Here is a 27,568-nt window from a genome sequence, read left to right as displayed (position 1 = left end):
AAAATAGAAAATAAAATGAAATAGCGTAGAATAAAATACGATAAGTGAAAATAAAATGAAATAGTAAAAACTATATCAAATGGAAATAAAATAGAATACGATGAAAGGCAATAAATTAACGATAATGTATACAGCGAATTCGCAATTACACTTCTACTTTGTGCGCCGCGAGAAAGCTAAGAATGTAAATATTGCGCGAGTAAATTTCACACATTTTTGGTCACGCTTTTACGAAATACTAGGTTGCACTTTTTAATGTGTACCTTGGTAATTATTCAGCGGATCGGGGTGACTCTGTTTTTGTTCGAACGGGAATAGTCTGGTTTAGAATCTGTCGGAAAATAAGTCCCGACAGATTGCAAGTCATGGAAAAAAGTCACGCTGCGAAGATCGTTTTACAACGTGAGTGCCAAGAGTAAGCTGGAGACACGAAGACACGAGGTGGGAAAATGTTTTGCGAGAACAGCGTTGTGCAAAGAATAACACGCGACGTCGATGATATAAAATAAAGCAGAGGATGTGTAGAAAAAATAGAAATGGAATGGACGGAAAAGGTTGTAGAACAAATGATTCGCATTGCATGACCTTTGCGAAGTAGGCGATGTGTAAAATTATATAAAATTACCGTGACATATGTCTTTAAGGAATACAATATAAAAATCTGTCGAAAATCTAGACGGAAAAGGATAAACGAGAGAAGTTGCATAAAATTCTACATAATAAACGCAACGATAATATAACAAATGCGACCAATGAAAAATGTGTATAAAATTCGACCTAACAAACTTGACAAAAATATTGTACAAAATCGGACGTCACAAACACGATACACGAACAATATTTAACAAAATATCCACACAAAATTGTATAAAATTCGTCAAAACGACCACCATACAGAAAATATTCTACAAATTCCAGCAAAATAAATGCTACATATGAAAAATCTCGCGCAAAATACGACACGCGGGAAACGTTACATAAAATTCATAATAGGCAACGTTAGGCAACATACGATAAACAATCTACGCGACATAAAATTCAAGAGAACGACTACTGCTACGAAAAATGTAATAGTACAAATTGCAACGCTTCGAATGCGACGTACGAGAAATGCGCTCGAAAATACGCAAACACGAACAACGTTATACAATGTTAATAAGAAAAAGGCACAGCATACGAAATGCAACATAGGAAATGCAGCACGGTAAAGACGATACGGAGAACGTAAAAAACGGTCCGCAATAGGAGAACTATGGGGAGCATTCCCGGTGACCCGTCGCGAACCGAATTAAAAGTCCCGGACGCGGTGAACATCGAAAGCCGGCGGAAAGAGGGCTCGGGGGGGAAGTAGGGGGGGGGGGGGGACGGGAAACGAAAATAAAAGAAGGAAGGAGATGGCTGACCGGCCAGGGCGAAGATCGATCGTTTCGAGAGCAGAATCTTCGGCAGTTTCTCTCGAAGCTGCCACCGGTCGCGTCCGGTACGCCTCCGGGCCGAGTGCTCGCCTCGAGATTATTCGAGATAGACGGTCGACGAGGAAAAGAGAAAGGAGAGAGAGAGAGAGAGAGAGAGAGAGAGAGAGAAAGAAATAAAGCGAGAAGGGGGGAGAGGGGACGGACAAGGAGAACGTCGTTAAGATAGAGCCGGCCGATAGCGTTCCCGCTCGAAATCTCTAGTCGAAAATACACGGATTACCCGCGGCCGTCGCGGAACGTGCGCGCAACTTTTATTCGTCCGCGGAATCGTCTGTTCCATAGGAGGACGACGATCAGAGGGCCCCGGATTCGCCGAAACGCGAACTGAGAGGAAAACTTTCGAAATTCCTAAAATAAGTCCGCGGAATTTTGTCTGTACAATTATTTATACGAATTGAAGAAAAAAATAAGCAAGTGAGTAGATGGTAACATAGTAGACGAATGAAAGTAGTTCCTCGTAATTTGTGTAAAAGAATTATGCTGCGGGATAGCAAGATTTCTGATTTTAAAGTTGACGTTATTTTTATTTGTTTAACATTAGGACCAAAGCTTTTATCGTATGCGATCTTGCGAAATATTATCATAAAAGTATATAGATGAAATAGAATTGACGTACGTCGTCTGAAGTGAAGTTTCAAACTCGATTTTCTTGATTACAAAGTCTCGAATGGAAAAAGTTATTCTATACTTTTTATTATCATTTTTTTAATAAAGAATCGGCTGGTACAGCGTTTGTGCATACTTTACAAAGAAACATTGTAGTTTCAGCAGAATAATGTCGCCGCACTGCGAAAGTAGTAAAAGAGTACTTTTCTCGATGAAAAAAATCGGGTTTCGATTGAAGCAAAATAAACAAAATTATTTAACCCATCTTTTAACTGATTCTTTGACCTACATTTCAATTAAATTTTCAACTCATTTTTTTTAACTTATACAAATGCAAAAATTATCATCGAGATCGGTTACTGCGAAGACAATCTACGAGTGTCAGAAGGATTTAATAATCGCAGATTTCTTGTTAATCGAAAAATATGAAAAATCTAGGCGAAATCTAAGATTTTTGCACTATGTTTGATCAATTTTCGCGGCTTGTCACATCAAGGTCAACCGATTTTGATGAAACTCGCAGGGATCATTGTACTTTGGGAGCCGCTCTAGGCCAGTCCGATCGGGGGAGAGATTTAAATTTAAAACGACAGGGGGGGGGGGGGGGAGAGCAGCTCGGCGGATTTCCACGTGGAAACAGAGGCGGCTTGTCTCTCGATCGCGAACGGTGGTCCGTAGATCGGCCGATAGCTGCATAATTTTAGGCGGGCCGTTCCCGAGCCGCCTTTCGTCGGACTCCGCTAGATTTAAACCCGCGACCCCTGGAAATTCATGATACTCCAGCCGTGAATGACATCGCGACGCACAGTGGCCCCAATCGAAGCGTTAGCTATCCCTTAGAAACTCCAACAACGTTTCAACAACATTATAATATTACTTTATTATGCTTTTTATTATGACATTTAACCCTCTGCTGTCGCATGAAGTTTATACACAGCTGCCGCGCTGACCGGAATTAATTTTATTAAACGAACAGTAATACATAGTACGCAAGACTAAGTATAAAAGACAAAATTTATTAACCTTTTCTAAGGTTTATATATAAATAACGCAATAATATATTTCAATTTTACCTAAAATTAAAAAGAATAAATAGAGGGTTAAAAGAATTACATGTCAGCCTTGCGAACCTCTTCGCAATCTTCTTCTTTTATCTGATTCAAATTGTTCAAATAAGTAAAAATAAGCGTCTGCCCGTTTCCCATAGCTTTTCCAGAACTCCTATTTTTCCAGAAAACACCGCGCAGCACTAGTTTATAATGTGAGGGAGCATTTTCGTGGCTTTTTTGCGGCGGCTTTTTCTGCGGCTTCTGCGTAACGAGGTTTTACAACTTCCTCGAGCAGGAGAGGCGATCGGTTCGGCGAATCGGAGGCCCGTGACGCACACCTCGGATCGATCCGTGATTTATCCGCGAGTGGTAGGCGCGCGTGACCCGCCTGACAAGCCGGGAGGAAGTGTGAGAAACAAGAAGTCCTCCGCCGACGGCTCAGTTTTCGTTGCGCAGGATCCGAAAAGATGATCCGAACGACGCGACGCGGCCCGACGCGCAGCGGTCCCAATCGGAGCATAGGTTGCTTTAGTATAGCATTTCGAAACGTCAGAGATCCTCAAGTCTGCCATACGACTCTTTTAATCTCTCGCGGTACTTTGACCTTTTCAGGGATGAATTTTTATAGTAGGGAAAGTTTATCTAATTTGTTCTTCCCTATTTTTCGTTTGTTTCATTTCATTTGATGGCGTATTTTAGTATCGTTGACAGATTTTTTAGTGAGTAGTTCCTCGACTAATTTTCATTTCCTTTACTTAGAATATTTTACATATTTTGAAATTTGAGAATATATTTTTATTTTTGTGAAAATTACAATTAGTGATTGCTTTTAAAAATGATGCGTATAATCGTCGTGATTGGAAATACTGTTATTTCTTTGTGACGAGTATACTAATCGTGACAGAGATATTATAGAGGATATTACTCGTCGTGCTACGAAATACTTCCACTTCTCCGTGATGAATATACTCGTTATGTCACGAAATACTTCCACTTTTCCATGGCGTGTATCTCATTAAACCGCGAAATATTTTCGACAAGGGAAATATACTTCTCCTGATACGAAATTCTGCCACTTGTCCATGACATGAATATTCATCATGGCACTTCTCCATATACATACTCGTATGCTGGTCAAACACAGCAAACTGTTCAATCATCGAAGTAAATACGCAATAAATATAAAGTACCTCTTTCTCCTACAAAATAACTGCGATCGAAAGGGTTCTAATCATAATATAATAATTCCAAAGGAAAAGGTACGGCAAGCTTGTCAGCCTCTTCAGGGATGAATTTTTCTAGTAGGGAACAATCTATTTAATTTTTCCTTTTTAATTTATCATCCCTTTCATTTCGTTCGATGAGGTTTTTCTCATTGTCTTTACGCTTGGAATATTTATAATTTTACGAAATCCAAACGTACACACACCTGACAGTATCCCCGAAAAGGTTAATGGCGAACTTTCGACGTATGGATCGAATACGTTACTATGCCCGAAGTATGAATCGGCTACGGGCGCTCGTCCCGCGGCCAGCGATTTCCCCGAAGCGATCGCGATTCAAGGATCGCCGGGGAAAATTCGAACGAACGCGCGGCGGGCCGCGTGCAATCTTTGATTCGTTGACCCCTTGTCGGCGGATCCGCGACAAGATCCGTCGATTACGTATGCGATCGGTGCGCCCGCGCGGTTGTTGCATCGTGTGCGACCGCATCGATCCGCATTCGAATCCGCCCGATGTCCCTCCACGCCGGCTTTCCGGCGCGGCGCGATGCAACGCGATGCAGCGCGATGCAACGCGTCGTCTCGTCTCTTTGTTTGCGACTAACGCGCGCTCGCGCTCTTTCGGACAGCCGGGCCCGATCCGACGCTCGGCTCCTATTAAAATCCGCTCGTATTGTATTCAAATCGCTCGGAACTGTGGCCCCACGGCCCCCCGCGGACTCGGACCACGGTATTGCCTCCCTAATGGGCCGTTTTCTTTATTAGCCGCTTCCCAGGAAAGTGACGACTTTCGCGACGCTTCTCCGCGGAAATCGACGACTTAAGTGGCCACCGTGTCTCTTGTTTATCGTTCAAATTTGATTTCTACCTTCGACGTTTGAGAGCGTTTGAGCAATTTGTAGAGTAGGGACTTTATGTATCCGTTGCAAAAATTGATGGGAGGATGCATAGAGTGGTTGGAATATTCTTCCGTTCTTTTCAATTGTTTAAAGCTATTAGCGGTATGAATACATCTTTATACAATCTTTACTTTGTATTAAGATATGCAGTCCAGTTATTAGTTCATCGTATTTTATTAGAAACACCTGCTAGATTGACGAATGAACTATATCTAAGATATAGGGTGGGACATTTAGTTTTGAAAAAGATCTGAAGAACCACTATCTATTTATTTATTTCTACTTTTGCATAAAATTCGAACGTATTATGATACACATATCTAATATAGAAGAATTAATTATTATACTAATAATGAACAAAGGGTGACACCCCTATATTAACCCTTTACGGAACGTATTAAATTTCTGCGTAGGACATACTGCTCTGAATTAATTTGCGTTGCACAAACAGTACAATACATAATATGCAAAATTAAGAAGGACAAACAAAATTTATTAATACTTCCTTAGATATATGTCACACGGTGATATGTTTCAATTTTACTTAAAATTAAAGAAAAATTCCAAAGGCCAATAAATGGATTTCGGTGTTAGCTTCTTTCTAGCTGAACCTGCTATTAATTGCATTATACAGTACTTTATAATAAACTGTAACATGAGAATTCAAATATTAATTTCTGATAACTATTTTATATAATGTAAAAATCTGTGGTCTAATAAGCCTCGTATAGATTAAGGCAACGATAAATAAATAAATAAATAAATAGCTATGGCGACCGAGAGTAAACATACGCAAAGGGCTAACAACGCGCAAAGAGTAAAATTCCACTACCAATAATCTCTTATATGCCATATAATTTCGCCGACCACTGTATCTCACATCCTTCCCCCAAAAACAAAGCCACCACCGATCGAACCTCATCCGCTATCGGACCACAAACGTCCGATAATCGAGCGCTCGGCTAAGCATCCTCCGAGACTTTTTCGGGCTGGTCGGCGCTGTTAGAGCGGCGTGCGATGCTTAAGTACGAAATAACTAGGTATGCAAGTGCGGTATGCTGCACCGGAGGCAGCGGAGCAAGCGGGTGCCAGGGGGAGGAAGGGAAATGCACAGCGCGGGGAGGGGGGGGGGGGGGGGGAGGAGGAGGAGCGCGCGCGGGGGAGGCGGTGGAGGCGCGCTTTGTAGTTGCCGCGACGTGACGCAACTGCCAACTTAAGGAAAAGGTTCCTGGTATTGCGAGCGGACCGCGCTCGAGGTGGCGGCCGAGGCATCATCCTCCCTCGTCCTTTTCCCCGTGCCGCGCTCGCTCTCTTCCTCTCTGCGATGCCGAGAGCCGACGTCCAGACGTACGACGACGACGGCGACGACGACGCCGAGGACCACACGGCCGGTCAACGACACGCTCAGGAATTACGCCTGATATCGCCCGAATTCGCGTGAGACCCGAGCTGGACCACCGTTTCGGGACCTAAATGTCACCCGGTGTTCGTTTACTGAAACACTTTTGGCGACTGTAACGCTAACGAGCCATGACGCTACTCGGACCTCCGAGGCTTTATTAAGAGGGGGTGGAGACCTTATTAGGGGGGCTGGACTGTGGGAGATGTTGTTGGATAGGTCAAGGGGGATAGGAAATTGGTAGACTGGGGTTTGGAGACCGATCAGATTTCGAGAAGTGTCTGTTGATGTATGTGTCTTGTTCTCTGAATTGATTAGGTGAGAGAGAATTTTCGATGTATCGAACGGGTTGAGTCTATATAGAGTAGAAGCAGGGTAGACTTAGGATAGATTTAGGGTAGTCTTAAAGTAGACTTATGGCAGACTTAGGGTCGACTTAGGGTAGTATACTTAGGAAAGACCTAAGTTGAACTGTAGGGTGGTCTTGAGAAACTAAACTAACTAGGTCAAGGTAGACGTCAATATTTGTGGGATAATTTAGCAAGGCTAGTCTCAGTAGCACCTTTGATATCAAAATAATCTAGAGGTCCAAAGTTAGGTGTACCTAGACGCCCATCTTTAGGAAACACTATGGCAATGTATTTTTCCTGTTATCTGAACACTTTGGAGGGCAAGACAATGAGAATATGGATCTTCTTTTAATCAAAAAGACCAGATAGACCTCAGATAACACGAATATGTAAAATTTGAGACCTCCTGAATGTCTTATAAATGGTCTATGAACAGTCTAAAAACGTCTTGTGTTATAATTCGAGACGTTCTTTAGACGTCTTAGAAGACGTCCATAAGTCATTCAGATGTCTTTTAGACGTCTAAAGAACGTCTCATGAATTACTGATGGACGTCTATGGCCGACTTATGACCGTCTATGAATGACTTATGGACGTCTATGAATGACTTATGACCGTTTGTAAACGACTCATAGACGTCTTCAAGACACTTTAAAACTTACAGTGCTTATTGGGACACGGATTTCCTTAGGGGATGTTCTAATCAATGACAACAGCACTTCAGTTACCTAAACATTTTATAGCACAAAACTGAGTTCGAATAAACTAGGTTCCACTGTTTGAATCATATAGACCAAGATTAGGTCCAAGTAGACAGCCTTCAGAGAATGCTCTTGCATATTAATTACAGTGGCATCTCTGTTATCCGAACAGTCTTTTAACCAAGACCGGTCGAATAAAAGAGGACCCACTGTAAACCAAACGATCCAAAGTGTTCGATCTAGGTGTATGTCAGTCATTAGAAGATTTATTTGCGAATGAATTAAAATGACGCCTCTGTTATCGGAACGGTCTGCAAAGAAAGCTGGTTCGAATGAGAGAGGGCGACCCAAACGATCCAATTCCACTCGGAACGGATCCTTAAGCCGGCTGGCACGAGCCAGAAGTGGACAAAGGTTGCGGCGTCGCGTCGATTTGATGATTGCTGTCTCTCGGAATCCGAGGGATTGGTTAATTGGCTGGTCGTCTGGAATCGTACGAAAGTCCCCGTCGTTCCGTGATATCGTGGTGCCCGTCCGAGTTCACTGAATCTTTTAGGCGAGGCACTCGGCCGCTAGATGTATCGGCTCGACTCAACGAATTGTTGGCTACGACTCTTGCAGGTGAACCGGCCGCTGACGATGAAGAAGGAGGGCATACAAACGCGGAACAGGAAGCTCTCGTCGAAGAGCAAGAAGAAGAAGGCCGGCGGTTGTCTGGGTCTCGGGGGCGTGATGGGCGACATGATCAAGGCCAGCGGACACCTGGACCTCGATAACAAGCCGTTCCATTCCGGATTCGGTTCCCCCATGGGTGAGTATCTTTCGGCGACCTTCCCGGACAACGGCGAGATATTGCTCGCGTGGAAGCCAAGCTAAACGGTTGGACGTTTCTGTTCGCAGGCACGTCGCAGCATCATCACACGATGCATCCGGCGATGCAGCATTACATGTATCACACGGGTGTCGGCGTAGCCGGAGGTCTCCATCAAGGATTTGCACCACCGGCACCGCCTCCCATACACCCGCACTCGCATTCGCATTCCCATTCGCATCACATGACCAGTCTTCAGGGTCTCCAGCTGGCCGCGACCACGAATGCGATGGTGAGTTCATTCAATTTACTCCGTACGACCGACCGAATGTGAATTCTCTTCGACTTTCGGTGCATCCGAGGCCGACCACTTCTCTCGTCGACGAGTCGCCGCGGTTTTCTCGGCGCCGATCGACACGTCGTTTTATTCCCAACAAAACGCGCCGTCGCGCGTCTACTGAAACTCAATTAAATCCAGCAACGTTTCAATTTTAATTACGCCCCAGCACCGCATCGTTCTGTGAATCACAATCGCGTATGGGTCTAACGCGAATCGAAATATCTCAAAACCCGATCGAGTAACGAGAAAATCGCTGGAGCACTTTTCGACGGAGATTGAGACAGCGCGTCGAGCGGCGCGCGCCAAAGTCGCGCAACGTTGCCGAGCTGGCTGTGGATAAAAAGTTCGAGAGAAAAACCAGGGACGTTTGTTTGATTTCAGACCGGGTGGCGATCGGAGTACACATGAATCACGAGCGACCACCGGCTCGGGACGCATCCCGGCACTCTCGTTCGAGCGTAAACGAGTCGCGCTCCCCCCTCTGCCCCCCTCGGGCGCGGACCGGGCGGGGGGCAGAGTCGCGCGAGAGATAGCGGGGAGTCGAGACCGAATTTTTCATCGTGACGATCCTCTCGTCGTTTGCCCCCTCCCCATCGTTTCTCTCTATCTCCCCCACGCCCCCAACTCCCTCTCCCCCACCACCACCACCACCTCTGCCACCAGCGAAAATTCTCGCGGTCCCGCGTCGCTGTGTAAATATGTAAAGTTCTCAATCCAGAGGGCCTACGAGCCCCGGCCCCAAGTACAAACGAAGTCAGCTAACTTGTATCGAGTCTAATTAATAACACTGTACATACTATACGAGCCGTAAGCAGAATATTTCCGAACGATCCCCGCCCCCTCCCCCCACCACGAGCGCGATTCGCCGTTCGGGAAGGTTCGACGAGGTTCGGCCGCAGGCTCCGCCCACCGCGTGACCGGCGCCGCCAAGCTGAACGAAGCCGAGCCAGCGTGGAACCCGGACAGCGCCGTTGCGACCAGGTACCGTCGCAACCCGGAGTCGAGGCTGTACATAGTCTGTGGGAGGAGCGACCGGAAGTCGCCGGGGTATGAAGCCCCGGGTGACCCACGGTGTCGGTCCTCGGCGGCCAGTGGACGTTCTAGCGTGTAAGTGTGCTGCTATTCGTGCGGAATCGTCGCGAGAGACATCGTGCAATCTTCGAGTTTCGTATTCGGCCGCGTTCAAGCGCCCCGGAGCCCGCGCGTGGGCGTGGCTAACCTTCCGATCGGGCCCGCGCGGGCGTGGCCAGCCTGCCGATCGGGCTCGTCCGCTCCGGACCTCGCCAAGCGAGCCGTGGCGCGTCGTTTCTGAGCTCGTTTCGTCGCTTTCGACGCCCCGAGTCCTCCGTCCGCGCGATTTCCAACAGATTTTTCGGCCGGAACAGAGCCGGCCCGGTGTGTGTGTGTTCGATCGGGGCCGTGGCGTCGACAGGCGGGACTAGTCCCCGAGCGTAATGGGAACAGAGTAAACTAGCTACCAAAAAAAGTGTCCGGCGCGGACCTCTGGACAGGAAGGCAAAAAACCGGAAGCGTGTAAAAAGACCTTGGCGAGCGATTAAACAAGTGGAAAGGAAGCATTGTAAATTTTGTATCTTCGAGATTGCGTACCGTTATTGTACCGAGTATAAATATATAAATAAATAAATAAATCTATATATATATATAAATAAATAAATCTTTATATATATGAGAAATTGAAATATAAATATATATGTATAAACGAATATCGATCTACGGCCCGCGGGCCACGGGAAAGCGGCCCCGAGGCAAAAGCCGCGGGAGAGAGGAAGAGAACGCGCGGAGGAGGAGGAGTGGAAAAAGTGATTGTGCATAAATTAGCGGTTAATTGCGCATCGTAAGATTTGCATCTAGATAGTCGAGCGATGGTAATTAAAACGATTTATCGCGAGCGAAAAGGTTAATAGCCGTAAATGACGATTATCGTTATTATTCTTATTACACACCTATTATCGTCGTCGCCGATCGGCCGCCGGCCGATTCTCCATTCATTAATCGTTCTAATTAATTAATTAATTAATCGCGAAGGACTCGGCCAAGAGATCGAGTTGACCACGAGCTCGAGACCGCATTGTGATGATCCTTTCTGTTTGCCGATCGTCGGGACCGTTTCGGGGGAGACCGCGCGCGCCGATCGCCGATGATCGATCGCAGGCCGCGACCAACCCCCGACCCCGCATCGATCTACCGATCCCCCGCTCCGGAGAATCAAGAAACGAATGCCTCTTTCTACACCTTCCTACCCTGAGCTCCTCGAACGAAAATCGGTCCCGCCGGCGAGAAGACTCTGCTCACGCGTTTCACCGCGTTTCACCGTGTTTTGCGTGCACCCCGAAGCGGGAGATCGACCGTGGACACTATCGAAGGTGCGTCGGTGCTGGATCGATCGCTCGAGCTCGCGGCGGGCCAAAGGGGCGGGGCCTGCGGGAATGGGACGGCTCTGGGGCGGAGCGAAACGGTATGAGCGGGTCGGCGACCTTGTGATTTTCCAGAGGAAACACTTCGATAAAGACTGAAAAGTAAGAGTTCGCGATCCAGATCGACGCCGACACGCCCCCTGCCCAACTTTACGCAAGCCCCGCCCACGGATTCTTCATCGGGCAGGTCCAGGGCCACGTGGACGAGCAAGGGGAAGCGAATGGGGGAGGTTATTCTCGTAATAGTATTATTAGGGAGTAGCGTGTAGAGTGTTTGTATAAAGACGCTCGCGCGAGCGTGTGAGGCGTGCTATGGACTAAGTGGGGATTAGGGGCGTGGCGTGATCAGCCCCGCTCAAAGGAGAGCTGAAGGAATGGAACAGCTGGTGGGGAGGAACGAGCGAGACGGACACGCGCAGTTTCGTCGCGGTTTTAATTTCGAATGTAAAAAGCGTCATTGTAAGATATCGTTGTAAAAAAAGGTTTTAACTTAAAATAAATTAAATGATAATTCACGCATACGTACGTCTCCTGAGAGTCACTATCCTGTCATCCGCGGCGTCCGCGTCCCTCAGGCTGCGGCAAGGAAAATCATCTGACGCGTGGACACATTCTGAGACTCGCACAGTGACGTGATAGAGTAGTATGAAGCTACAGGACTCTTTAAAAAAATTGACGAGAGTCTAGAAACATTTTTGGTCTTTAGGAAAATTCCGAGATGTTCACAAAAATTCTACGAACCAAAAGGAAGGTTTGGCCCCCGTTATAAAAATTGTCGCGCGAGTGAAATAAATTTTAAATTCGTTGTAAATTCGATACCGACTGGTATATTCTAGAGGTTGGTCAAAAATCGCTGATTCCATAAGAAAATTCTTACTTAAAAAAAAATCTAGAGCCTGTAAATAAATTCTGAGACATATAAAAATATTCCACAAGCTACAAAAGGAGTCTAGATCTTAGTAAGAAAATTATGAGACCTGTACAAACATTTTTGGTTTCGTTGAAAACTCGTCACATTAATGAATGCTGTCTCCGACTACAACAGTTATAGAGCCTCTAGAAAAATTCTAAAGTGTACACAAAAATTCTACGAGCTAGTACAAGGGTTCGGAACTCGTTATAAAAATTGTCGAGCTTATAGTGGAAATTTTAAACCCGAGGAAAAATTGCCAAACCTACAGGAATATTTTAGAGGTCGATCAGAAATCGATGGTCTCATAACGACGTCTCTTAAAAAAAATCTAGAGCCGATAAACAAATTTTAAGCAATACATAAAAATTTCACGAGGCAGTGAGAGGTTCCAGGTAGCACTAAAAAATTATAGGGCCCGTGAAAGAATCGCGAGGATCGACAGAAACGCGGGCAGATCGGTGCGTATCCCTTTATCTAGCGCGGCGCCGAAACCGTGGATCGTTTCGGTGTCCGCGACGTCCGAGGCGCGGCGGTCTTATTAATTACCGGGCGCGACTCAATTAAAGCTTATCAGTTGGCAGCGCGGCCGGCACGAGGCGTTTACGCGTAAATCAAAGACCGGTGGTTCAGATAGCGCGCATGCGAATAAATCTTGTCGCCGCAGCCGGGAGATAGTTATCGACGTCCGGAGGACGGCGAGGCGCGCGGAAATCGAAACGAAGGCAGCGCGTGCAGCGCCCGAGAGATTTTCGGGAAGCGAGATTAATTGATCGAACGGACGAGGATCGGCCGCGATACAGAAAACCGGTGACAGATTCGCGAGACGAACGGGGACACGAGGCGATCGTTTTCAAGTCGGCGGAGCTCGTTTCACGGTGAATTGAATCCGGATAGATTCGGGAGCAGAGGTTCGACCTAAGTCCCGTCAGCTGGCTAGAAAATGGCTGTCCCGATCAAAGGAGGGTCGGATAATCGCGTCCAGAGGGGGAAGGAGAGGGGGCCAAAAGTGACCGGGATTTCGCGTAATCCCGTTTCCGGGGCCACGGGGGTCTTCGGCTTCTCACGGGAAGAGGCGGCCGGCGGAGTTTCCTCGCGAAGTCAACGACACGCTTTCACCGGAGACTTCGGTGTCGCGGTTCCCCGCAGCTGTCTCCGGTTACCTGGCGGATTAATCGCGTCGCGTCGCGTCGCGTCGGGAAGTCGGATCATCCAGGTCGACTCGTGTACCCTCCGAGGACCGAGGCGGATCGCCGGGAAGTCTTCCGTGGAGGCAGGGGGCGGGAATCGGGGTCGATCGACTCGGAAAATTGCGTCGCCGTCGACGGTCTTCGAAGTCGAGGGATTCGATTACTCGGTTAGTGACGCGCCGATGGCTCGCGCGCGATTTCCACGCCGTTTCGCAGATCGGCCGAGCTGCCGGCTATTCCGGCGGACAGTATGTCGCTGGAAAATGGAGCGACTCACGGGCGCCTCGTAATCCCCGGGCCGCGCGACTCGAGACCGAGGGGTCAGTCGCGCAGGTCGAGTGTGAAACTGAGGATTTGCCGGACCTGCTGGCCGAGAATCGCTGACGTATCGAGGGAGCAATCCGCGTGACAGCGTCGATCTCTGCGATGCTACACGAGGCCGAGGCTTACTGGAAAAATTTGAAGGGTCGAGGGGACGGTGATGGGGCTGCAGAGAAATTTTGGGAGCCGTCGCGAAGATGGAGCGGTTTTAGGATGAAACGAGAGGTTAGCGGGGATGGTGGACAATAGCGGTTGAGAGAAAAATTGTAGCGACTATAGAAGAATTCTGAAGATTGTAGGAAAATTCTAGGATCTGGAGAGAAGGTATAGGACTCGCCAGAAAAATCCTAACGTGTCTAGATGAATTTTTGGGTCCTACAACATATCAGGGGACCAACAGGATTTTTATAGAGCACAGTCAATGATCGTAGGACGTAGGATATTGGAAAATTCTGTAACATTTGTGGTTTATATAAAAATTCTATAAGCTAGTAGGAAGCTATGGGACTCGTCACAAAATTTTTGCAACTTATGGAAACATTCTTAAATTGATAAAAAAATTATGGGACCAATAAGAATATCAGAGCGGTCAACCAAAAATGGAATAATTCCGTGTTCCGCAAAAACAATATAGGACTATAAAAAAATCTAATGGTCGGAACAAAATTCTATAAGTTAAAGAGAACGTATAGAAGTTATCAAAATATCGTGGGGTTCGTAGATAAGTTTTCGGGCCCGTTATAAAATCATCGAACAATGAGAAAGGTCATAGTACTTAGAAAAATTCCTTCGTCTGCTAAAGAAATCATAGAACTCATCATACACTTGCGGGATCCACGAAAATTTTCTAGGACTTATGGAAAGACAGTGGGGCCTGGTAAAAAAATTGCAAGACCCCTGGGAAAATTCTCGAGCGTGCAGAAAAATCGAGGAGGCTGTACCCAACTAGGAATAATCGCAGCGGAAGCATTGTGCTGCATAGGAGAGTGTTCGAGTCGATATTGCTGGTACGAATCACGTTTGAGAGCTGCAATCGATCGTGATTGGGAGCCAGGAGCGGACGGAGCCGTCGAACGAAACGAGACTGAGCCGTGGAGCTGGCGGAGGAGCGCGGGGGGAGGATGAGAGGAGCACAGCGCGGGTGCATTGTTTCTGTGGGAGGATCTCGCGCATAACTTAGAAAGGGCTTGTACAGGTGTAAAGGAAGAATGCTCGTGTGGGTATTGTGAGCCCCGCGGAGGGCTCGGGGGCGGCGGGAGGGGGTAAGGGTTGGAGAGGAGGCTGGCAACTCGCACAAAGGCGCGAGTTTCGCCGAGTAATCGTGCCCATTAATAACGATGCTGATCCACCTCCTCTCTGCCTCGTTCCTCTTCCTCCTATCCCCCTGCGACGCCAGCCCCCTCCCCCTTGAAACGCGCCGACTATTCTTCCAACACCGTCCGGAAACAATATTAGGATAGCCGAGGTTGTACATTAACGCCTTGGTGCAACCCCATCCAGAGAGATCGTACTGTACTTAATAAATACCATAGTATTCGATTTTAGAATTTTTGGCGAGGACTTGAAATTTATTTTCGACCTCTAGCATTTTTCTGATGGCTCTAGAACTGCTTGGTAAGCTCTAAAATTTTTTTGGTAAGTCATAGAATTTTGTGGTATGCTCTAGATTTTTTTATGCGCTCTAGAATTATTAGTGAGCTCTAGAAGTTTTTGGTGGGCTCTAGAATCTTTTTGGTGAGCTCTAGAAATTTGTGGTGTCTTCTAGAGTCTTTTTCTATAGTCTTGAAACTTTTGGTGTCGTTTACAATTTTTTGCTATACTCTAGAATTTTTGGTGAGGTCTAGAATCATTTTGGAGAGCTATAGAATCATTTCGGCGAGTTTTAGAATTATTTCCGTGAGCTCTAGGATTTTCTGGTGAGCTCTAAAATTTTTGGTGACCTCTAGAATTCTATGGTATACTCTACAATTCATTGATGAGCCTTGTAATTTTTTGGCGAGCTCTAGAACTGTCTGATGAACTCTAAAATAATCGAATAATTCTAAAATGTATTTGGTAAACTATAGAATCATTTGGTAAGCTCTTGTTGGTGGTCCCTACTAGTTTTTGGTATGATTCAAAACGTTCCTAGCTATCTCCAGTAATTTTGTGACGAACTCTAGAATCGTTTCGGTGGCTCCAAACAACTTGTCCAGAGTAGGATCGACCAGCGTGTTTATCGGCCTTCCGACAGATCGATTCGAAGGTACCGCGATCCGCTCGAAATTTCCTTATCGACCGGTCTGCCCCCTCGGTTGATCTTATCGGGCCGGAGGAATTGGATTAACAGGATCAGCCGTTGATGCGATTAATCCGGTGGACGTGTATCGTTGCCGATCGAACGGCAAGCTTCCCCCCTCGATCGACAAAAGGAACCCGAGGAGAACAGATTGCGGGGAACGGAGAAAGCTGAGGAAAGAGAGAGGCGGAGAGGGACGTGGAGGATGTGCCAGCGAGATCAGAGGAACCGATCGAGAGATCTTCTCGTCGGAAATCGAGCACGAGAGCGTCTGCGAGGCGTCGATGCTTTCATACCTCGATTCTGTTTCGTTTCGACGCTGCACTTTTCTTTGCTCTGGCTGCGCGGCGAATCGATTGACACGTGCTGCGCGCCGATTTCGATCGTATACGTAATGCGAGAAATCATTTCCTGGATACGAATCATACGATCTAAATTAAACGGTGCATCGTCGTCATCTGCTCCAATTGATGCTGAATATTAATACGTTTATGGTTGAATATAGAACTTTGAACAAATTTAGAGCTCACCAGCAAGGTTGCGCAGCTCGTCAAACAATTCTAGAGCTTGTGTAAAAATTCTTCGGCTCACCAAAGGAGTTTGGAGTTCACTAGAAATATTCTAGAGCTTAAGTAAAGACTTTCGAGCTCCCCAAAAAATTTAGAGCACACTGGGAAAATTATAAAACCCATCAAAGAATCATATAGTTATCTAGAAATATTCTAGAGCTCAGTAAAAAATTCTTGAGCTCATCAGACAGTTTAAGAGCTACCAAAAACTTGTAGAACTAGTCAAACAATTTTAGAGCTCACCAAAGAAATTATAGAATTCGTAACACAACTCTAGAGCACACCAAAAGATTGTAGGATTCATAAAATCATTTCAGAACTCACCAAAAGTTGTAGAGCTAATACAACAATTTTAAAATTCACTAAAAAGTTGTGGAACTCGTAAGACAATTCTAGAGCTCACGAAAAAATTCTGAAGTTATCCAGAAACATTTCAAACCACACCATAAAATTATTGAGCTCAACAGACTGCCTTAGACCTCGCCAAAATAATTCTAGAGCTCATGAAATAATTCTAGATCTCAGTAAACAAATCCTAACGTCATTTAAAAATATTCCTCTAAAAATATTCTTGAGCTCGTAAAAAACTTTCAAAAAGGTCGAAAAACTTTTTGGGACTGCTAGAGTTTTGGGCCCTGCAAAAAGAACCACCTTTTATCACCTAACGTTGCATCTGTTGTCGAAAATAAGGAAGATACATGGGGTGTCCTATTTGGATGGGACACTGGGCTGAACGTAGACAATGTTCGACGATTTTTGGGACTGTTGCGAACCGCGGGCCCGATAGTCGGAGCGTTTAATAACGGCAATTATCGGCGCCCTCCCGTTACCGAATCGTTCGATCGTTGGCAGCTCGTATTCGCCGGATCGAATAAGGTAGGCAAGCGTGTTAATCATCTCTGGTTCGAGCGGTCCGGCGCGGCGATAGAGGAGGATAGAGAGCGCCGGGCCCCGTGGATGGGCCCAGTCATTGTTGCCTCGTAAAGCCAGTGAATGCCCTCCTCGTGATTCCGCCTCGACGGGGCAGCCAAAAAACGATCGGGCTAATCGTTCCACGATTGTAATAGCTTTTCTTCACGGTCATTGTCCCGCCTTGGGACCTTTGATATACGGAGAACGGCAGAAGGGCCCCCTCGCTCACCTCTCATCCCCTCCCCGCCCTCTACCACTTCCCCCGGCCGCTCGCCGTTTCTCTCTGTGGCCGATACAAACGCCACGATTGCCGATCGATTGGTAATTTTGTCGGGGTTAAATGGAGAACGAGGGGTGGCAGGCCCCGTCGGTGCATCGTTCGGGAACAATGGGGCCCTGGTTGGAAGAAATGTCGCGTGGCGAACTCCCCGTTCGGGCCCGCGGACCACGGGCCCATTAATTTCCAAGCCTTGTTACGATCGCCTAACTTTCTCTCCGAATGATTCTTCATAAGATGTTCCTTCCCCTCGCGTTTCTCCTTCCGGCCGCGATATCTCGGCCGAAAAAAATCGCAGGTCATTTTTTTCGGGCCTGCTGGAAAGGGGAGACTTTCATCTTTGAATCTACGGCGATTTCAATTCTGGTGAAAAATTGATGAAGATCGTGGAGTCGTTTGAAGTTGCAAAACGATTAGAAATGTCAATATCCAGTTTCTCGTTTGTTATTTAGTGAAAGAATTTTTTTAGAGGAAACAGTTTAAAGGTTCAAAAAGGGAAAACTTTGCGCTTTAAAATTAGTGCAGGTAGATCGTTCTACGATTTTTTATAGTCAAGCTACAGCAGCTGCTATATCGATACCTTTTAAATCTAAGATTTAATAATCACTATTGTAACGCTGACAGGACAGTTTCTATTCAAAGTGCGATAAATTGTTAAGAAAAAGTCGTGGTAAACTTTTCAGGCCTCGTTGGAGAGCTAAAACTCTAATCTATGAAACTAAATTGGGCTTAAGAAAAACAAAAATATCCTTATCACCGTAGACAAATTTGAATCTGAAAAACGTGCCCGAAACAACTGCTTCCACATTTCTATCCACGGTATCGACAAAAATCATTCCAAATAAGAGAAAAATCCAGGAATGAAAAGTTCAGACCTTGCCGATCAAAACGAGCCGTGATAGATCATTTCCCGTCGTTTCACCGCGGAGGTACAACAATCTTTACCCGAGCGAGCGTGGCATCGGCTAAGTTTCCGCGCGAAAAGAATAACAAAACAAATACAGCACCGGGAATCATTAACGCTGGCGGGTGCCCCGCGAGGAGGAAACAAAGCGTCGCCTAATAGAAATCAAATCGGCTCTCCATTTATAACGGCCCCGTGGCCGTGTTCCTTTTGTGCGTCGCCGTAGTCAGCCTCTCTTTTTCGCCCATCACCGAATAATCGAACAAGATCGATGAGAGCGGGATGACTGGGCCGGTGAGAACGGGGCCCGGGGAGTCGCGGCGCGGTCCGGCGGGCCCCGTGCATTGGTTTCCCGGTGTCACGGGGCCCCGTGACACCTCCGGACGGCCGCCGTTGACGTCCGAAACATCGACATTTTACGCTCGGAATTCTCATTGTGCCCGCGCGTTCACCGATTCCGCGGTGCCGGGCCTCATCGATTACGATTATATATCGAGGCTACGAGCTGCCTTGGGCCGGATTAGTCCCGCCGGATTTTCGGAACGTGGCCAGGGGGCTTAGGGGAGGGGGCCGGCACGGTGCTCGCGCGCGCGACCCTCGACGATCCGGGACCCCTGGCGCGAAACAACAAGCAGCCAGAAAAATGGATGGGCTGCTAACCGTGCCACACATGGAGCCCGCTCGGTTATTATCTCGCTTTTACTCGATCGTCCCGCGGCGCGCAACGCGCTTTAATCAAGCTGCATTCTTAATTACGTTTTCACCTCGCCGAGGTTAACAGACGCCGAACCGGCTCCTCTATATATTCGGATACGCCAACCGCCGGAAACCCGCGTCTAACCTTCTCCTCGCGACGCGATTTTCCAGAATTTCTGCTAACAAGAGTACCGAATACTCTGACTCGACAATTGGCACATCTCTTTGGCAGTGTTTCAACAATGCTCTTGAATTTTTTCAAGCGATGATGGTAATTCTTTTTATACATATATATTTTTTAGTTATACAGTAGATCGTTCGACGACGTCTTATCGAATAGTAAAGACAGTGGCTTAACTCTGCTCTGCTTTTATATATAATTATTTCAATACTTACCTAATAACACGTATTAAATTTTTTTAAATTAAATTTAAAAAATTTTAAATTAAAAAAAAACATAATATCTCCTATTCAATAAATTTAGAGTTACTTATGCCCGAAGACAAAGCTGAGTCACCATATATCGAGTCGACGCTCTGTAGGTAAACTTTGTTTATAACTTCCGACATGAAAAGATTACTTTTTCATGGAAAGAAAATTCAAGCATACAACTTGAACCTTCCTCTTCGAAACGATCCAAGGTACGTCGTGATCGCGCGATTGGTTCGCGATAGAAAAATCCCGTTGCATTGGGAAATCCGATGATCCACGGTTTCCTCTGGAAACAAATTAGAAAGCAGTCGAGCGACAACATAAACGATCCCCCTAATTTCTGCGTTTAGGTCTCTGCCGGGGTTATACGGGCCGCGTGCTCCTCGGATGTATCGTCTTGACAAGGTGTAATGATACTTGGAAAACATGGATTGCTCGAGAACAAAAGAAGGTCAGACGAATGACTGTTGGTGAAGTGCACGGCGAGAGGGACGGTAACGAGGAGGAGAGTAGGCGTGGGCGTCGTTGACACACGATCAGCCGAAAGGTAAACGGGAAACGGGAAACGGGTCGGCGATCCTTTGAGCGATGGCAAGGAGGCTCGCCGAAAATCCAATAGCCCGGGGGACCGTGAAATCTTATTTGCAAACGAGATTTCGAGTGTCCCCTCTATTGCGTCTCGCCGCGGCCTGCGACAATGGCGACCGTGAAACCTTCGGCTGACACGGAGATAAAGGAAGCGGAGAGCCACCGGACCGATTTCCTGCATGAGTTCCCCCTGCGACGACGGGAGATCCGTTTGCTATTCGGATCACCGTCACCTGTAATTTCGCCTTTCTGCCTCTCCCCTCTCCTCCCCTCTCCCCTACCTACCTACCTATCCGACGAGGAGCTCTCGTTCTGTTACGCGAATAAGACCGCGCCGCCAAGGCAATCCTAATCTGACCATTGTTGCCCTCCATTCGATTCTCGTTAGGATTCCTTCTGTTGCGGCCAGATTGCGGGCCCGAATATGCTCCGACTGCTTCGGACTCTATAATAGCGTCGGCGAGGGTTGCGGGGCCAGTTACTGTGCGTCGCGGGTGAGTATGTATGTATAAATGAGTTTGCTTTGAAGCACTAATAAATAAGTAAATATATAAATAAATATACAAGTGAATATAAAAATAAATATATAAACGAATATATAAATAAATATACTAAATTAATTAATTCAATTGAATAAATTGTATTAAAAATTAAATTAAATGGCTAACTTTATATATACGTGTCTTAATTAATAGCTGTGTGCAACGAAAATTTAATGTTTAATATAAGCTTAGTACATCTTAAAATGAAAATAATAATATCGATTGAGTTAAAATTGCAACTAATTTGTAACAGCAATTGGGTCGAGGTTGACCCGGTTTCTGATAGATCTACTATTAAAAATCAACGAACTGTTCTGTATCGAGCCACTGGGACTAGAGACGCAGGTTTAAGGTCAGATTAAAAAAATTGTAACTTGGATGATTTTGTAGATATTGGTATACATTAAACGGCATTTGATAGAGCAAACTATGTAAATTCAGGGAAAAAATCTTCTTAAATCAAGAATTTATAGATTTTTTCCATGATTTCCCGAATTTGTGCAATTTTTATTTAATATTACGAGTTCGTTGATTCCTTGATCAGGATCAGAGTGAGAGTCAAAAAATTGTAGCAAGGACAATTTTATAGATATTGGTACGAACTGAACAGCATTTAATAGTATGAACTGTGTATATTTGAGAAAAAAATCCGCTTAAGTCAGAGATTTATAGATCTTTTTCGACAATTTTTCAAATCTTTTTATTTTTCACCCATTGATACAAGTTCGTTGATTTAGTACTGATCAATGTAATAATTGTAATAACGCATTATCGTCCCATTAAAACATATTAAGTTTATGTCAAATATTCAATTTTGATCGTACAGTATCATTGAGATGAAGTAGTGGTCCAGTACATGTCAGTCGGTGTGATACCGTACGAACTGGTTCGAGACTCCCGGAGCACGTAAATGGCTCGTGACCGCGAAAATATAGTAAGTAGGAAAAGGGGAAGTGGCGCGCTGAGACCACGGTTCACCAAGGTTTATGAAGTCTTCACTTAGGGTATCCTTCGGAGCGAGACGTAGGCGTCGTGCGAGGGCTATCGGCGCGCGCGGTCTACCCGCTAGTTACACTCCCATAAAGCCGCGACGTAAATTATCCGCGAGACTGACACTTCAGGGGAGTGTTTGCGATGGTCCACCTCCCGTCAACGCCCTCGCGTAAAACGCGAGAGGAGGAAGACCGACCGAAACAAACCGAGCTAACCGGACCCCGAACGAGGGGACGTCGGGGTATGCCGGTGCTATTGAATAGGCATCAGATAAAACCCGTCCGTCCATCAATTACCGCTTCTACTTCTAATCTCGAGAAACGAAACCTGGCAAAACACGACACGGATTACTATACGCGCGTACGGACGATGGCCTGGCGATCATGCCACGATTTGCAATTAAAAGACGAAGTAGCTTTTTCGGGCGTCGTTCGAAAGAGCCTTAGAAATATGCTCAATGATGAGTTTTTGAGAAGACTCAGAGGCAATCGGATTGGTTTTACGAATGAATATAGTTTTCGCTATCAAATGAACTTCATGCCAATACCTATAAAATCGGCCGTATTACAATTTGTTGATTTTACTATAAACCTGACCACTAAATCAACAAGCTCATAATATTGAGTGAACATTGGACAATGTCAAAAAAATCGTCGGAAGAAATGTACGAATATCTGTCTAAAGCGAATTTTTTCCACGAATGTACATTATTTACACTATCAAATGCATCTGAGTTCATACCAATATCTATAAAATTGTCCGAATTACAATTTTCTGTAACATACCCTAATCCTGACCATTAAATCAACGATCTGACAATATTGAGTGAAAATTGAAAAAATTCGAAAAATCGTCGGAAAAGCTTTACAAATGTCCGGCTTAAGCGAATTTTGTTTAATGAATGCATACAGTTTCTGCTATAAAATGCCTCTTATTTCATACCAATATCTACAAAATTGTCATTATTACGATTTTTTTAATTCGACCTTAAACCTGCCCCATAGACTTAGCGACTCGATACGAAAACTTTCTTAATTTTGAATTTCCGATCCGTCAGACACCGGGTCACACTCGACCCATTGGCAGAGACCATTGCAAATTAGTGTCCGAATGCACCGGATTGTTCCGAAACGTGCCAGTTGTGGAAGATATTGTGTCCGAGGGAGGGTGAATCGACCGTGAAAGGGAACGATTGAGAAGAAACTACGAGTTCGGTCGCAACGTTGGGGTGGACAGGGGCCGGTTTGGCCGATGGCTGGTCCTGCGTTTAGCGTTCGTGCAGGGGGCACTAAACGGTCTCCGCAGGAACTGCATGGTATGGCCGTAACGCCTCGCGGAGTAGCGCTGCTAAGACGCATTACTTCCACCGTCGGTATCCGGGCATTTGTCCAGGACGACGCGTCCAGGAACCGGACTGGCTGCCGGGGGATGGGCCGGTGCTCGAGGATTTAGTGCAGGACGGCGCGGCAACGCGCCCCATACGTCTCCGGAATCGTGTTAGGATTTTCTGCCCGGGTCGTACATCTTTTTCTAATCGCTCGCTCGCTCGCCCGCCTCGCGGGGCCCCCCTCGCCCCCATCCTCCCCCTCGCCCGTCGCGTCCCGCGCACCAAGTAAACGCTTCGCCAAGGTTTAAACGGCCGCGAGAGAATCGCTCAAAGGTACGTATTTCCACGGAAACGTGGACTCGCAATTAACCGATTATGCAATCGGTCGACGAATCATCGATCGCTGACCAGGATCTCGCGGTCGTAAATCGCGGATCGCGCTCAACGAGACCTGAGAACCGCGCGCGGCGGATCGAATCGAATTAATGTTTGCTATTTTTCCGGGCATTATTCCCGTTCCATAAATCTTTGTTCGCTGAAATCGGAGTTGGGCATAGTTCGCTCGAACAACGGATGCGATTTTATTCGCTGAATATATTTGATAGACGAATGCGGTTTTGTTCGGAGGATTTATTCGGATAATACAATTTTATTTGGTGGATTTACAAGAATATTATAATTTTATTTGAAGGATTTGTAAGGATATTACAATTTTATTTGAAGGATTTATAAGGATATTATAATTTTATTTGAAGGATTTATAAGGATATTATAATTTTATTTTAAATATGCTATAATTTTATTCGAATTGTTTGTATACTTTTCCTTTCCATTTTTCTGCTTTATTTTTCCTTTTGGTTTCCTCTGCTTGCACTTGTGTGTGATAGCTGTATACAATATCTGTATTTGTAACTACATCTTCATTAACAATCTCTTTATGTAGCGGATTTTTTTCGTGAATGTATATAGTTTCCGCTATAAAATGCCGCTTAGTGCATATCAATATCTAAAAAATTGTACAAGATATGATTTTTTGAATACAACCTAAATCTTAGTCAATAAATCATCGAATTCGTAATATTGGATGAAAATTGGACAAATTTGAAAAATCGTCGGAAAGAATCCATAAATCTCCGGCTTAAGGCAAATTTTTTTTAGCGAATGTATACAGTTTCTGCTATAAAATGTCGTTGAGTTCATATAAATATCTATAGAATTATCCGAGTTACGATTTTTTGAATCTCACCCCAAACCCTCCCCGTAGATGAACAAAAACTCATAATATCGATCGAAAATTGTACAAACTCGAAAAATCATAGTAAAAAATCTACAAATCACACAGCTACATGAATTTTTCCCCTGAATTTACATAGTATACCCTATGAAATGCCGCTCGCTTCATACAAATATCCACAAAATTCTCCAAGTTATGATTTCTTCCATCTCCGCCAACAGCGAAAGGCTTTCCCACTAGTCCACACAAATAACTTGCCACCATCAACTTGATATCGCAAAGTTCCACGACGCGTGGCGCGCGTTTCGAACGCTCTTCCATAGTTTGTCCTCTCATCGAATCGTTCGCTGAATGCCGGTTGCCGGATGCGTGGCGGGTGTTCCGATGGTTTTTCGGGGAACAAGCGCCGACCTGGCATCGCGATTGAGGTGTTCGGACGTTAATTACGGTCGCGAGTTTCGTTAACTCATCGAAATAATGCGATTCAGAAATGATCCCCGGCTTACGTGTCGATCTTAATCGGGCCTCATTGTTCACTCGGCGCGGGTTACATAAACGCGTGCGCGCGCGCGCGAGTGCTAGGCGAGCGCATGTGTGCCGTCGCCGTGCGATTACTTAGCGTAATATATAAAGTATCGTGCAATTACTCTGGGCCGACGGTGTTGCTGCGCGCCACGGCTGATCTTATCGCGGAAAATCTGATCGGTCTCTTAACAATATCGTTTCATCGAGGAGTCTCTCTCTCTCTCTCTCTCTCTCTTCCTCTCTCGCGTGCAACGACGAGAACAAACATCGTAACTCGAGGATAATCCCCAGGGTAAACGCGGGGGACAAGGGGCAGCTGGTCTCGAGGACGGACCGAGGACGAGCGGATGCACGCCGATGATCCAAACCGCATGATGCACCGCGATCATGGTGCAACGAAACCTGTGAACCGACTTTTCGTCCCTTTTCCAGCGATCTTAGCACAGTGTCCTGTGGATCAACGATCAAGTTTTATTTGCACGATTAGTGGAAAAGAGATAGTGAGGTTTATAAAATTCAGACTTTGACAGGTGTTTAATATTTATAAAATGAACGATGAGGTTTTAATAATGAGTACGTAACGGGGATGCTTAGGATCTTAAAGGAGTTTATTTCAAATATATATATATGTTATAGAATTTATAAAAGCAGATTCTTAGAATAGTATAATATTAATCTTTCTTGTCGTAATTTGACGAGTCTGATATGTGACGAAGATTTCTATTAACAACCTGTTAAGTACGAATGTTATTCTGTTCTTTTTAGTTTGGATAACAGTCTGATTTCTTGTCGTTAGTATTGAAACGTTTAAATAAATGTATTCGAATTTATTCAGATTTTGTAAAGTTTTTGTTAGATCATTAGGAGCGAATAATCCTATCGTTTCTTTTCTAACTGTTCATTTTTGCTTACTAGTCGAGAGATAATTAGGGAGAATTTACTGTATTTATTATATAAAAATGAGTCGTAAAGATCGTATTATCGTATCACCGCTCTCAAAATTGTCTACTTTTACTCAGTAACTTAAGAACGATTACAGAGTATTTACTTTATAAAAACTAACCGCAAGGCTCGAATAATGAAGGCACTAGTAACTACACGTTGTTCGGCTGAAGAAAGTGACAGCGACCTGTCATAAATAATGTCGGGATTAAGAGAAATAGAATGAACGCTAGCATGAAAAACGTAAACACTTGAGTTTTTCTTCTCTGACGTCGGCTCTCCGATAAGACGTTGCCAGTAGCTTCGCCCTCAGCGCGTGGCTGTTCCATTACCCACTGCGCGAAGTATGTTGAACAGCTCTGCCTTGTATGATTCCAAATTGAGACTAGTTACAACCATAATCACGCGCTTGCATTTTACCGCATTTTCGTAATTTCCCCACTACCTCTCGGACGTTCGAGACTATTAACCCTTTGCGCTCGAAGCCATTTCCACTGGAAATCTGAAATAAATCTTCTGGATTATAGTATTTCTATCTTATGCGATAAAGTGCATTTTATTATGCAAGACTTAAGTAATCGTATCACCTTTTCCCAAATTGTCTACTATTATTTAGAAGTTCAGGTCAACTGCAGAGTATTTACTTTTATAAAAGCAAACGGCAAGGCTCGAATAAGCGTGTCCTCTCTCCCTGAATTGTCCAATCTTGTTTAGAAATTGAGGGAAAGTGGTGGGGAACTTACTGTATAAAAATGAACCGCAAATAATCGTATCACCCTTTCCCAAATTGTCTACTTTAGTTTGGAAGTTAAGGGACAATTAGAGAAAACTTACTATATAGAAATGAACCGCATTGCTTCTATAATCGTACCATAACTTCCCAAACTGTCCATTTTTTTTTAGAAGTTAAAGAGCCGTTACAGAAAATTTACTGTATAATAGCTGATTAAAACGCCTAAGTAATCGTATCACATCTTCTCAAATTGTCCACGTTTCTTTAGAAGCTCAGGAACAATTGGAGAAAATTTACTATACAATAACGAACTGCGTGTCATAAGCGATCGCACCACATCTCCCCGAATTGTCCACCGTTGTTTAGAAGCTACGAGACAGTTAGATAGAATTTACTATGCGTCCCCGCAGTTCGTATACCAGTTTCCAGGAAAATGGGGGCCCGCTCGGTCGGCGCTCGTTAGCAGAAATTAATTGGAAAGTGTTTCACTCGCAGATCGACGGATCGATCGGATCCCTTAGCTCCGCGGGTCCGGGGATTTTCGATTGGTTCCGGAGCCAGGCCGGACTCTCGCGTCGTAACTTTCCAAGGTAATTCTTGTCCGTATACTTCGCTCCGGCGTCGTACTTGACCCGCTGGCTATTAATCTCGTGTGCCATCACCCCCCTCGATCCCGAGGAGGCGTTTCCGGACTAATATACGACGACACGACCCACGCCTCTATCGGCTGCAACCTAACGAGGACTGACTTTAACGGTTAAATAATAGTAAGAGCTCTCGGGACCGGCTTCGGCAGCTTGGCCGAGCGTCGACGCATCCACGTTTCCACGGGCAATCGGTCCTCGTTTCTACGAAAAGTAACTGCAGGACAGTTTTCCGGGGATGTACGACCCGCATTCCGGACCCT

General features: G+C 45.4%; 1 protein-coding gene across 1 annotated transcript in view; it reads left to right on the top strand.

Annotated features, from left to right (window-relative positions):
- LOC144472942 (uncharacterized) overlaps positions 1-11,807 on the top strand; it is an 84,607-nt gene extending 72,800 nt beyond the window's left edge. Inside the window, exons 5-7 of the mRNA XM_078186411.1 lie at positions 8,324-8,513; positions 8,603-8,805; positions 9,235-11,807. Coding sequence (XP_078042537.1) covers positions 8,324-8,513; positions 8,603-8,805; positions 9,235-9,261 — 420 coding nt within the window. The 3' untranslated portion in view covers positions 9,262-11,807. The remainder of the gene's footprint in view (positions 1-8,323; positions 8,514-8,602; positions 8,806-9,234) is intronic.
- Positions 11,808-27,568: the final 15,761 nt, after the last annotated feature.

This window comes from Augochlora pura, chromosome 7, assembly GCF_028453695.1.
Source record: "Augochlora pura isolate Apur16 chromosome 7, APUR_v2.2.1, whole genome shotgun sequence".
Lineage (NCBI taxonomy): Eukaryota > Metazoa > Arthropoda > Insecta > Hymenoptera > Halictidae > Augochlora > Augochlora pura.
This window is presented reverse-complemented; position numbering and strand designations above follow the sequence as displayed.